Genomic DNA, 14,334 nt, shown 5'->3' with positions numbered 1-14,334 from the left:
CTGATCTTGGGACATCCCCAGTATTTTTTGGCCTTTGAAGGAAAATATAATTGAGTGGTAATACGAGATGCATTCCCTCTTCCTCTGCATGCCTGGCTCAATGGGTTATGGAATATTGAAGTTCAAAGTAGGTACAGTGAAAGTGTCATGTTTTTTTTCTCCCCCTTCTCTTCCTCCTTAGTGGTGATTGCAGCTTAAAAAGGAATTTAGTGAAATGAGGCTTTGGAGACATTTTATTTGGATGGAAACGTCAGCTCGTGACTTACCTCGACCCATTCTCGGCTTGATGTTTAAAGAACTAGCTTAAAACAACAACAACAAAAACTATAAGCTATAAGCTTATATAACTATAAACTATATTATGGCATAGATGAGATAATCAAATTCTCCCAAACTAAGACAGGAGGGCAGAGCTTTAATGAAATGGAGTTTTATTATTTACAGCAGAGCTACAGTGCACAGGGTGTGTGAGAGTATCATTTACAATCATGTCCATCCATCTGGACAACAGGAACCTCACCATGTGTTAAACCAATCAGACAAGCAGACATATTCCAGGCTGATCTTTTTTCTTTTTACACATTATAATAAATACAGAACAATAAGGCAATGTTTCTATTTACAACTTCTATAAAACTGTACAGGAGAAGAATTACACCCACTTTAGGTAATAGATAATAAATAATAGTACATTTTTAACCACTGCAAAAGAAGAAGAAGAAGAAGAAAACACACATTTGTGCAGAGAAAGAGCTTTCTGCTTCCCTTGTTCGCCCTTCTTTTTGTGTGTGCATTCGTCTTTTTAGGAATGTGCATGCTATAATTATGGGAGGCCTTTCATACTACAGCTCCATAGTTGAGTTATTTTCTATTTTCTACTTCTTCCATGCCTCAGTGGCCTCTGTCAGATAGATAATGTGAGTGTAGAAACAAAATGAGAGCATTGTCTTTATCTTTCAGACGATCGCCCTCGGTGGTAGCCGACTTTTCCCAAAAGGCTTTCACACAGAATTAGCGCTCCAGCTCCTCAAAGCGTTCTGTTTAAATTCTACACTGTGTTTTTTTTACTACCTGGTTATGGACAGAAATCTCTCCTTACCGCGAATTCGACACTTAATTAGCTCAGGAGAGAAAAAATAATCAGAGCTTTAATGGGGCAAATTTATCTCAAATGCAATACAGCAGTGGGAACGCCGTGACGAGGGTAACAGAAGCTGTCCTGCAGAATCCTAGCAGTGGTGTAAGGTTAAAATGCGTGAGCTTGATACCTACAGGAAAACCCCGAGCAAGCACACAGATCATGCCTCAACTCTTGACTGTACAGTGTCCGATCTTGTCTCAGAGGTTTGACTGTTTTATTATCACTAACACAGCTGCAAATCAGCACCGTGTTAGCCACCCAGCCTGGACCATACACATTTGGTTAGCTTAATTTCTTCCACTCCAGCCCCTCCGGTCCCAACGTAGGAAAAAGTCAACAGATAAACCATCTACCCTCCTCGTGTTATTCGATCACTACCAACAAACACCTGCCACAGTTTGAGTACAGCTAGGCGAGATGGATATGTATCTATGGATATAACTCCACTGTGTGCTCGGCATTGGTGGTGCCAAGGTAATCAGAAGGATTTGTGGAATTCCTCTACCATGGCTGGACTTTGAGTTGGGTTTCTTTTTCCTATGTCTTTGGGAACTTCAGGGCTTTGATTGCATTACGACTTCATTACGGCGTTAGTTAGCTTTGGAATAATATTTGCAGTAGAGGAATGCAGCTCACTGACAGGCCACACATAAATTAACATCACAGAGTAGTGCGATTATGAGGGCTAATGTAGTGAAATAAATTCATGCAGCATGTCGCTGCTTGAATGACTGTGCTGCAGGGGTAGACTGACTAGTATAGAAGACAAAGCTACATTGAGAAAACTTAAAAAACAAAACAAAACACTCATACACCCTAAGGAAGAGGTCAGCCAGTCAGTCTGCTTTCCACACATCAATCCCACTCGAGTGATTGTTTTGCCCTTGTGTCCAAAATCACAGTTAAGCGGACAATTAGAAGTTGTTCTCTTCTCAAGGGTCAAAAGTTAATTTGAAAATTTGGAACTGTGAAAGGAATAGAGGTAGGGTGGGGGGACGGGTGATTTCGGAAGACTGAACCCCCTTATTAAGTCCCCACATAAGGGGTTAGGCTGTTTATGTGAACTCCTGCTTCTTTAATTGTCCTTTGGTGATGACATCATCGTAGCCAACGTGAGCCGCTCTGTGACATCAGGGGCCCTCGTCGGTGCTGCCACCCATCCGTTTCTGGATGGTCACCCTGCGGATAGAGGGCTTGGACGTCAGCTCTACTTTGGGTGGGAACTGCTCCAACAGGATCCGTAGAACCGAGTCCATTTTCTCGTCCATCTGATGGATCTGAAAGCAGCAAAAAAGCCAAACAGGTTAAGTTAGCTGAATACCTCTGAGATGAACACTCGCAACATAAGTACAGTGTAGACCTGCACTATGTAACAATTCCAGCTTTGGTTTGCTCTTTTGTTTCATATCCATCTGCCTCTTTAATATAGTCGTCATCCCAATGACAGACTGCATAATGACACGTTAGTCTGCCAGTCGCCATCTACCTGCTAAAGGCACTCATTACAAAAGCTGTTGAGCTATATGATCCTTAAGTGGGCAGACACACACACACACACACACACACACACACACACACACACACACACACACACACACACACACACACACACACACACACACACACACACACACATTAAGGCCACTGTTATTTACATGCTTTCCCAACTGTAAACACAGGTGTATCACCCAACAGATGCTAAGATACTACCAGACCTAACAGGGCGTAGCCAGTCTAGCCATGGTGTGAATACATAAATGTCTCCACCTGAGTTGCACAAGTAAACAGACCGCAGACTGCCTGGTGACATGCAAATGCAGTGAGCACTGCACATCCAGACGTATGTATGTACAGCACCTACTTACAAGACCTCGTAAACATACCTTCATATACACAAAAAGAACATAAATGAATCTGAGAGGCTGTGAATTACTGGGTATTAAGAATGAAAAATAGGCTTGTCTGGCTTACATCTAGTTGGGGTGATCGTAGCTCAAGAGTTGGGAGTTCGCCTTGTAATCGGAAGGCTGCCGGTTCGAGCCCCGGCTTGGACAGTCTCGGTCGTTGTGTCCTTGGCAAGACACTTCACCTACCGCCTACTGGTGTTGGCCAGGAGGGCCGATGGCGCGATATGGCAGCCTCGCTTCTGTCAGTCTGCCCCAGGCCAGCTGTGGCTACAACTGTAGCTTGCCTCCACCAGTGTGTGAATGGGTGGATGATAAAGCGCTTTGGGGTCCCTAGGGGGGGCTAGTAAAAGCGCTATACAAATACAGGCCATTTGTAAATTAATAAGCAATTTTCTTTCTGTAACAAATGGTAAATGGCCTGTATTTGTATAGCGCTTTTACTAGTCCCTAAGGACCCCAAAGTGCTTTACACAAAAAGTCATCCACCCATTCAACAATATGGATTTAAACCCATCCATGGACATACAAAAAACGAAAAACTTCTATTTATACTTTTTAATTATTTGCAGGAGCTGGAGGTTCAAAAATAGTTTCACCACTGTTTTCCACCACTTACTTCTAAAAGTACTACTACTACTAATAGTAATACTAACCTTGGTTTCTGACAGATCATGTTTTTCTGTTCATTCTGCATGTCAAAAATAACACTAAGCAGTGCAGTACCAATGAGCATGAATTAAAATGTAATTTTTGCTTCCAGACTCTCTGTTAGCTTCCCAATGTGTCTAAATACTCTACTAAATATGAGAAACACCCAGTCACTAAGTTAAACTGAAATAATGAGCATATGGAGCTTGCTAATGACATTAGCATGCCACACTTAGGGGAAAAAGTACAGAAGTTAAATAAAAACTAACAGTCTATTAAAAGCTGGGTGTCTGATAATGACGGTTGGAGTGGTTGGCAAGGCCCGCCCCCTAAAGCCTGCAAATGCTGCAATTATAAAAAGCCCTGTTAAGAAATAAAGCCTGAGCTTTGAATTTAAGTCAGTTGCATAAAGTGTAAAGCCTAACATGCTCTACTTCAGTTCCTCACATTGTGTTTTATTTAACTTTGTGTTAGACTAGGCCAACTGTGACACTATGAGTGCAGCGGGCTTCTGTGTTGATGACAGTTGTGCTGGCACATGTAACAGCATTCTGTCCCAATCTGCTTGTTGCTAAAATAACACCTTGTCCAGATTCTTTCTGATAAAGATTCACCGTTCTCCACAGCATCAACAGCACTAAGAAGTAACTTTGACAAGGAGATCAAGACTTAAAATTATATGCTTTAACATATCTTATTATTAGTCGCCTGAATTAGAAAAAAAAGGCCAGCCTATAAATATAAGCATATTGCTTCAAATAAAGGCCTGATATCTTCTGCAGCTAAAAGCATACAAAGGCCCTGGTCACTGTGTGAGTAAATGTGATAGATTATATCTTCACATATTCTTAGCCTTAACCTTGGTTTTACCTTTAAACTTATCTAGCAATTACAGACATACACACACAAACCAAAATCCTCTGATGGCTCAGATGTCTTCAAGAAACTGTAGAAAATGACTGTGCTTCATAAATCAAAGCCTAAACAGCAACTCACATCAAAGAGCATCTCAAGCATCAGGCAGAGCACACAGATTCAGACTGTGGTCTCTGCACAGCGCTGTTGTGTTACTGGCAAGGCACAGTTGTGCAGTTAACATCATAACATCAGTGGCATTTTCTAGGATAAAGGGTATGTGCCTTTTTTCCCCCTCCCCATCTTTTACTGTGTGTGTCTGATGGCCGAGACATTTTTATGGTAGAGTAGGACATTTAGCGGCTATTATTGTTGTTGAAATATGAGCCATAATAGGAAGCGTAAATCTCAGATATCAGAGTAGGTCACAGGGAAGAGTGAAATCACATCACAGCACGGCAATGGCCATAATTCACAGATAACTGTACACTGTCAAATCAGAAGAGTCTAGACATCAAGACAGGATGGCTTTACCCTTAAATTTATGATACGCATTTCAAGTTAAAGATTACACAGATAGTAACGTCCCAGTCGTGCCTCAATGCGCTACCTTCACTTACTCATAAAGTTTGAATTGCTCTGAATTGTGTTGCCAATATTCTGCAGTATGACTGTGCAACAATAACTTCATTTTGACCTTTTCTGCTAAGGTTTGCTTATATTTCACCACCCACTGGACTTTTCTGAGATTGTCCCATGACCTAAATAGCTGTGCTAAGTAGATGAAGCACGCGCTGGGCCTGGATGAAGCTTAGAGAATAATAGGGTATCATAAACATGTTTGCTGGTAATCTACAGACTTATCAACATTCTCGTTGGAGCTTAAAATGGATCAGGAATTCCTCCTGTTGTGAATCTGAAAGGAAATGCCCAGGAGACCCACAGAGAGACAAGAAAAACATAATTAGACAGGCGTGTTCCAAAACACGGCGGACCTATTTATTGCAACTGACTTTATGTATGTGTGCGCTTTATGGGGTCGAAAGGGGGCCAGTGCCGGTGAGAGGGGGACAAAGCGCATGTGTTTGAATATATCACTAGCGTATGTCAGAGGTGTTTTTTCTTTTGGAATCTATGCTGAGGTGTAATAAAAAAACATAATAGTTAAAACCATTTACGTGACCCCATGAGAGATGATAACAAGCCTTTTTACAAAGTTATTCAATACACAAATTTCCTTTTTACATATGAATCTACATATTATCATACGGACATTAGCCTTTACAATAATCCATGTGGTTATAAAGTTTGAGAAAGTTCCTTCTGCTTCACTGCTCGTTTATGTCACAGTGCACATACAGAAGAAATACTAATTAAATGTGGCACACTTTGTAATGTGCCATTATTTATATAGGTGTCCAAAGTGATTTGTACTAGGGCCATGATCGAACCACTGCTGTGTCATAAAAACAAATGCGATCCAGTGACAGGTGATGCTCCAGCTGTCCCTGCCTCGCCCTCTGACCACAGACAACACATGGGATAAGTCACAAACCTGACACTACAGCAGCAGGGCTTTCCCTGAATTCCACTGAGGTCCCTTTGACTGACTGAGCCAGTTCAGAGAGTGAGCGAGAGAGGAAAAAAGTGTAAAGGCTGCAATTGGTAAATGTTGTCGACTATCATCTAACTTACAGAAAATGTCAAAATCAATGACTGTGGGAACACAAAGGGATGTTATATAAAGTTAGCAAACAAAGCAGGTACACTTTGTTCTATTTTTCACCAGTACTTCATGTACTTCCAATCATAAGAACAATCAGTCAAGACATGAACCACAGTGGTGAGGAGAGCATAGAGCTCCCGTTCACACAGGAACACCCTTCCTGAACCACCTTCCTGCCCTCCCCTGGGACTGTCTGTTGTCTTGTACACAATAACAAGTACAGCCACATACAATGTGCATAAATTCCACTCTTGTCACCTAGTAAACAACAAACAAAAAAAATGGAGCCAACAAGAAGCCACGCCCTTGTTGAGATGCTAACACTGTCGTAAAAGTCGTCATGTCACCAGTCTAACAGACTGTCCAGGAAAATGTATGTAGTATGTAGTAATAGAACAAACATAATTTTACATTTATATATTTTTTTAATACTTGGATGCAAATTCTTTGCCGTCACTGACTGCCTGAAGTCTAGAACACATGGACATCACCAAATGCTGCGTTTCCTCATTTGAGATCCTCTGCCATGCCTTTACTGCACTGCGCACTCAACAATTGATCCTGCGACTTCTATTTCGACACTTCGGTCGCATCTTGATCCTTTGAGCTAAATCCACTGTAGAAGTGTAGAGAGGGCAAAAATATAGAAAAACAAGATGCGTGTTTGTCTAAATACTTATGGACTTAACTGCAGCTGGAGTAGAAACATTCTGCTGCTTAGGATAGAGGATGATTCGCTCCCTGTGGCCATATTCAAAGTCTGGTCCAAACCAAGTTCATGATCAGATAAAATAACACACAAGACAATCAACTTGTAAAGTGGAGCCACAGCACAAAGAGCAGTAAAAACCACCCAGGATGGAAATGAGAACAGATAACATCACATGTTGGTTTAACATGTGTCAGCTTCATAAAGCCTTCTCACCACAAATAGTATGTGGCCTAACGCTGATTGAATGTTCATTATTTTTTTACATTTTCATTTATTTCTGGAGATGCAGCTTGTCTCAAGCAGAATTTTGTAACCTTGTTTAAAAATGCTACAAGGTATAATTAATAATTTCACAAGATTTGTGTCTGCTTTACAATTTCATAGGAAGAAGTCTAGTAATACATGATTCACTCATCACAAGCTGGTCTTTGCCGATAGGATGATTCACACTGCCATCTGTTGGGGACTTTATAAAGCCTGGAGAAAAGCTCAGGCTTGCTATTGCTGCATTCTTTGAGTCTTGCCAACTTCTACCATCGCAGGATTACTGACAAATGGAGGTAGGAAATGTAAGAAGGACATGAGATACGTACGAACGAGGGAGTGTATGCTAACCTTGACATGTAATGAATGGTAATTAGGTGTTGTGAAGTGGCGTGGCTTATTCAGCTGGGGAAAACAACACTGGGATATACATTGTATTGCACAATCCTGACTGGACTGCCGAGTACACAGCTTTTCTTTGAGCATTCAACACCCTAACACACAAGTAAGAAAGAAAGAAAGAAAGAAAGAAAGAAAGAAAGAAAGAAAGAAAGAAAGAAAGAAAGAAAGAAAGAAAGAAAGAAAGAAAGAAAGAAAGAAGGGAACAAAACTTTAATATAAACCTGTCCATTCCACTTGCGTTCTCTTCTTCTGTTTCTCTCACGTTGACAGTCACCTTGAGGAGGACTAGGGAAAGATGAGGAGGGAATAGGAGTGAAAATAGAGAAAACAGAAGGAGAGTAAAGTAGAGTAGCCAAGAAGGAAAGACTACCAGCTCCAGGAATGTCTTGGCATCTGTGTCAGTCCAGGCAGCGCTATTCAACAAAACAAGATTCCTGTCATTGAAACGCTGTTGGTTGCATGAGACAATAGCACCAGAGCTGAGACAGAAAAACAGATATGACAAGAGGGAAACAATTGTGCTGGTCACCATCCTCGCATGCTGTAATGAATATGTAGTGTTTTCCCACCACACTGACCTCAAAAAACCCCTTGACTTAACCTGCACAGCACAATTCATTTCTAATTCCCATTAAATCCGTGTGAATTACAAAGCTAGATTTTAAGTAGCTGTTTAATTTTTTTCTGAGATTGCACATTAACAATCACCGTGAGGGGTCATTACAGAAAGGTATTGTATTACAAATCACTTGTTACTTTCTCAAAAAGTTATACATTATGTCACTTATTTACTCCCTGAAGAAATTAAGTCTTTACACTGCTCTCTATACTACTTTTGCTTTGCTCTCACAGCCTGAGATTCATTGTCACATTATTATTAGTTTACAATATAAACCTTAGGCTACATGAAGCGCTGAAAATCAGGCTTTGGCTGCTTCGTTGGGGGTTGGCATACAGCAGTAGTAGATAGTCTTTTCTAGACTTTTCTAGTCTTTTCTAGATGCAGTTTGAGCTTGACTAAAAATAAAAGTGTTGCTCATAACTCCATTTCTCAAAAACTTGATGACTGATTATTTCCTCTTCCCACTACAGAAACTGAAGTCAGCTGATGATAGCTCAATGAGGCAGGAAAAGGGGATATGTTTGATTTTTTTCCTAATTAAAAGGTACCCTCTTGTATAATAACAATATTGTGAAGACTACTGTTACGACAAAAACACTTTCATATTACAAGAGATTGTATTGACAGTCTTGTGGAACAAAGAGCGTTAACACCCAATTCAACTGTATTTATATAGCACCAATTCATTACAAAAGGCACCTCATGGTGCTTTATAATATACGTTAAAGAGTCTACAAAATTGGAAAGAAACCCCAATAATCAGATGATCTCCTATAAGGAAGCACTTGGGAACAGTGGGAAGGAAAAACTCCCTTTTAACACGAAGAAACCTCCAGCAGAATAGGCTTGTCAGCCACAACTGCATGGGGTAAGGGGAAAGAAGGCAACAAGAGACAGGACAAAAGGCTCTAATTTGATGATTACAAATAATTAAATACAGCAATGACGTATAAACACACAGAATGGAAACAGGTGGGTGAAGAAGAAATGCTCAGGGTACCATTGGAAGTCCCCCAGGAGCCTAGGCCTATTGAAGCATAACAAATAGATGGTTTATGGTCACCTGATCCAGCCCTAACTATATGATTGACAAATCATATGACAAAAAGCAAAGTTTTGAGCCTAATCTTAGAACCTAAGCCTAACATAAACAGTTTATATGGGCAAGTACTGGACCACACCTCTTAAATTTTTAATTCAAGTGTTTCAAGACCATTGCCATAGGTGTAAAAAATAATAATTATGGATTGCATTTATATATCGCTTTTCGAGACCCTCAAAGCACTTTACAATTCCACTATTCATTCACTCTCACATTCGTGGAGGCAAGCTACAGTTGTAGCCACAGCTGCCCTGGGGCAAAGTGACAGAAGCGAGGCTGCCATATTGCGCCATCGGCCCCTCTGGCCAACACCAGAAGTGTCATGCCCAAGGACACAACGACCGAAACTGTCGGAGCCGGGGCTCGAAGCGGCAACCTTCCGATTACAAGACGATCTGCCAACTCTTGAGCCATGATCGCCCTAAAGCGCCTAACCATGCAGCCTGCCTTCACACATTTTTGTAAAAAAAAAAAAGATTTTTTGTGTTGTATTGTAATAGGATTTCACAGCTGAAACATCAGTTCATGAAATGTATTCCGTTCTATATATTCCACACTCAACTGAAAGTGGCATTATTGCAAAGTGGAACTTATCAGGAGCCAAAGCTACTCAGACTGCATAAAGTTTCAAAGTGGGGCAGTGGAGATCTGAGGTGCACGGTGTGTAAAACTCACCAATGGTCCAGCATTGACATCAGGCCAATAACTGCACCGGGAGCCAGTACTTTTCTTAATGTGTAACACAAATGCATCCTCAGTTAAATACATTCCAAAATGACTTTTATACAGTCTATCCCTGCAATAAACACTTACCATATTTTTGATTAAAGATATTATTTAAAACTAACTGTATCAATCAAAGTTGTTCTAGTCCATATACATTGTAGAAAATGTGAAAGATGTTTTGTATAAACACACATCAGCAGAGACAAAACTAAGAGAGACTCTGCTATCTCTCTTAGTTTCACATTTATCACATTTCAGCTAATTGTTTTTGTTTACTGCACTCACTACCAGCTTTCAGCCACAGTGAACCTTGTCTTCAGCAAAAAAAAAACCCCCGCTGTTATAACTGTACACTACCAAACAAGTCACAGCTAAAGCAAAGCAAAAAGGAGAATGACACTGATCACTCTGTTGTCCAGTTTCCAACCATGGCTTGAAATCAATCCAAAAGCACACGAGTTACAAATGTAAATGTTTTAAAGATGATATGTCAGGATTACACTTGTGGCATTTTTTGCTATAGAAGAAAAATGACATTAAAAAAGTGCAAGGGACAACCCCCGAAGCTGAAAAAGTGTCATAAACTACAGTTCCTCTAGCTGCCTGTTGAGAATGCCTCCAAAGAGAAGTTAATCCCCATGTTAAATGATCCAACTTTATAGTATTAAAAAGCATATTTACAACCTGATACAAGTAAAAGTTTTAGTAAAATTTTAGCAGTCGTATTTAAGTGAGGATAAGCAAGGCAAGCAGTACTTGCCTAGTAAAATCTAAAAATTGATGTCAATTAAAACATACCTAAGTGAAAGTGATCTCTCTCCTTTCATGTCAAACAGTGTTCTGTCATAAAGCTTCTTGCCTGGTTTTTTATCTATTCTTTAAAATACTGCTGTCTTGTGGTCACGATTAAGTACAGGAAGTACGCTTGTCTTGGATCCCATTAGAAACTGTAGTGTGTCTCTATTTTATGGACTTATCTCCTATTAACAATGGTTGTAACTGGCTCTGAGATCAGTCCCACATGGTGTAGAAACAGAGCTAGCATCAGCAAACAGAAAAACCTGTCTGATTTATCATCGTAACAGATACTTTGTTCTTGTACTGATTACCTTGGGCAACATGTGATTTAGAGTAGATCGTGCATTGTGAAAATTTGAACCATCAAATCCAGTTTAACAAAACAGGTGAGTTGAAAAGGAGCAATAATTAGCTGATATGTTTGTCTGCACAATAACACCTGCACAGTTTCTATGTAGCTTGCTAAAGTTAGCTAGACTGTTTAATTTAATAAGTTAATTTCAGTCTCCCCCCCCAAAAAAACAACAACAGGACAGAAGCCAAAATACTAGCATTTGAGCTTAAAAATACAGAGAGCAAAACCCCCGTGTGACATACTACAGTGGTTATATCCATCTTTTACACTGCCTATGAGTTAAAGTTAACCTTTACTGTTTGCTGTTGTCACTTAGTTTTGTTAATCAGAAAAAAATGCCACATTAACCATATTAAAATGTCAACTTTGGAATATTTTTCATACAAGTTTAACACTGAGGACAGCATTTGGCAATATTTTTATAACTTTGTTTTCATAAAATGTAATGTATACTGTAGTGTACTGTAATGTGTACTGTATATTTGCAAACATTAACAATGGGTCAGTTTAGGTGAATTTCTCAGAGTCTCTATTGATACCCTGAGCAGCTCACCCAAACTGCGTGTGCATTGTCTTTCACCTACACCACAAACACACACATATGAACACACACAGGCTCCAGCATTTCTGTCTTTACACAAAGGACAATGCAGAAAAGCAGCAGAGGGGGCATACACTGGCTTTTCTGTTGGGCCAATAATAAGCTAGCATTACACATAGGTCATCTTTATCATCAATGTGACAGGGCATGAATGAATGGAGAATAAAAGTCAGAGGTGAGAAAGAGAAACTGAAAAGGCCAAGAAAAAACGAGATTATAAATTCATACAGAATGAAAAAAGGACATAAGCTGCTTTTTGTCTCCAGGAAAGAACACACACAAACATGTCATGTACGAGACACAATACATTAAATCTTATCAGGATACTAACTATAACATTATTGAAAGCACCTTGAAAAAAATGCTGATCTAAAAAAAGCCACAATTCCCCTAAATCGACAGAAGCTACCTTAAAAAACTAAGCAACAGAATTATCATCACATTCTACCCTCAACAATACACAGACACATGCAGTAAAAGAGAACTACTGACAGAAAAAGACAAGTATTAGCCAGCTATTAAAGGAAGGGGAATCAAATTCAGTGAGTAAAGAAAAGAGAGACAGTCAGACAAACTTCAAATATTCACCAGTTTGTTTTTGCTATTGTATGAGTGTGTTGACTCATCTTCTGGGCTCTGTCATGTCTGAGGAGAGGGTAGTTCTGGGCCTGAACTATGATTACGAAATATGATAGCGTCTCATTATTGGCATGTTTGTGTCTGTGCGTGTTTATATGGACTTTTGTGCAAAACTGTGCAGCTTTGGCAATGTTTTCGGGATTATGTGGAGTGTTAAGAGGAGTGGCAATAGTAAGTATATTTCAGTAATTACAAGCTCTATTTAGTACATTCAAAAGCGTGTGTTTCTGGGTTTTGCATTTTGCTGATGTGGCCCTGATGTAAAATTCAATAACCTTCTCCAAGACTTTCCACAACTAAATCTGAATAGTACCATGACCTTAAAATGTTCTTCCTCTGTGTTTTTTTGAAGGCTCAACAGGCTGGTTTCCAATCAGATGGAAAAAGGCAACAGAAAACCACCAACTAATGCAATGAATCTGTGAAAGTGTTGGGTTTAAATTCATGTGACCCATTTATAGACGTGCCCTGGAGAACTGAATAATATTGTAAATAACTGCGTACAACCCCGAGGAGCTCGTGATCCTCCAGAAATCCCTATATGTTGTAACACATTGTGAAAAGAAAGACGGTGTCCAAGAAAGCATACATTTCAAAATCCTTATAAGAGATGAACTGAGGTCACGATTTGCAAGATGAATGAAAAAAAAAGAGAGACAGAGAGAGAGAAAGAGAGAGCAAAAATGACAGACTGCATGAATGAATCCCAAACCAATGTGTCAGCTAGATTCAAATTCACCAACCCAATGAGCGACCAAATTGCTCCACCAGTGGCCTTGGTGCCAACTGGAAAACAGAGCTTGCCCAGCTCAGATTCACCACCGGCTGGGCCACTGCCAAAGAGAATGGATTCACTTTAACGCTGGCAGATACAATATGTTCTTTGTATTTGTAAAAGCAGGAGAAAGGAGATGGACAGAAAAAGAGAAAGAGAGTAAGAAGAAATGACGGGCAAGGCTGGATGGGTGCAGTGTGAATGGACTGCTTTTGGCTGAGGGAAGGAGGGAGAGAAAGAGGGAAATGGTGGGTATGTTTTTAAAGAACAGGAAACCGAGCAAGAGCACCTGACGCACATGGTAAGTATCAAGGGTTGCGCCACGTGCCGCTAAACTGCAGCCAAAGCTTTTTTCTTCTTTTTTTTTTCAGCAGGGGTGGTGCTGCTGGTGATAGTGGTGGTGTGTTGAGGGGTGTGTGTACTGGCTAATCTCTCTTCTGAGTGGGTGCGCACTCAAAGCTGCTTTTGTTTCTGAGGGCTACTTTCACAAGGACGTACAATCCCCTGCATCCACTCCTCCCCTCCGCTTCTTTTTTTCCCTTTTGATCTCTCTGTTGTTCAGCGCTCACGCTTGTGCGCTGAAACGTAGCGGGTGTTTCACTTGATTTACTGATGATTCTGTTTGGATATGTTTGTAATGCACACATGAGCACATGCACATGTTAGCGTACATCCACCAGTGTGTCCATATAAGCACGTCTGGTGGGGAACACAGACGGGCTTCTCATGCTGTACAAAGGCTAAAAAAATTCATAAATCAAATCGCTCGCTCTAGTGTGGGAGAGGCTTTGATATCACGTTTGAGGCACGTTAGAGTTTTCGCCATTGAGAGTTGTGTGGGTCAGGGGAATGTTACGCGCAGAAAAAAATATATGCGAAGCATAAACAAACTCATTGAGATGAATTATGAGTTGTGAAGAGATTAAACTGCTCCTGGAAGCTCAAAGGAGTACAGGTCTGGGTTTTGCTCCACTGGCTGAAAAAAAAATGTGATTCATAGGTCACATAATGTGTGACTGAGAATATGTTGATATTTGAAACACTGAAAAAATGGTACTAAT

At 40.3% G+C, this 14,334-nt stretch overlaps 1 protein-coding gene across 1 annotated transcript in view; it reads right to left on the bottom strand.

Moving 5' to 3' along the window:
* Nucleotides 1–414: 414 nt before the first annotated feature.
* The window catches only part of kcnq1.2 (potassium voltage-gated channel, KQT-like subfamily, member 1.2), a 190,193-nt gene continuing 176,273 nt past the window's right edge, over nucleotides 415–14,334 (bottom strand). Inside the window, exon 20 of the mRNA XM_004563817.2 lies at nucleotides 415–2,418. Coding sequence (XP_004563874.1) covers nucleotides 2,272–2,418 — 147 coding nt within the window. The 3' untranslated portion in view covers nucleotides 415–2,271. The remainder of the gene's footprint in view (nucleotides 2,419–14,334) is intronic.

Source organism: Maylandia zebra, linkage group LG7 (assembly GCF_041146795.1).
Source record: "Maylandia zebra isolate NMK-2024a linkage group LG7, Mzebra_GT3a, whole genome shotgun sequence".
NCBI classification, from domain to species: domain Eukaryota; kingdom Metazoa; phylum Chordata; class Actinopteri; order Cichliformes; family Cichlidae; genus Maylandia; species Maylandia zebra.
The sequence above is the reverse complement of the archived record's forward strand: the minus strand, read 5'-3'. Positions and strand labels throughout refer to the sequence as shown.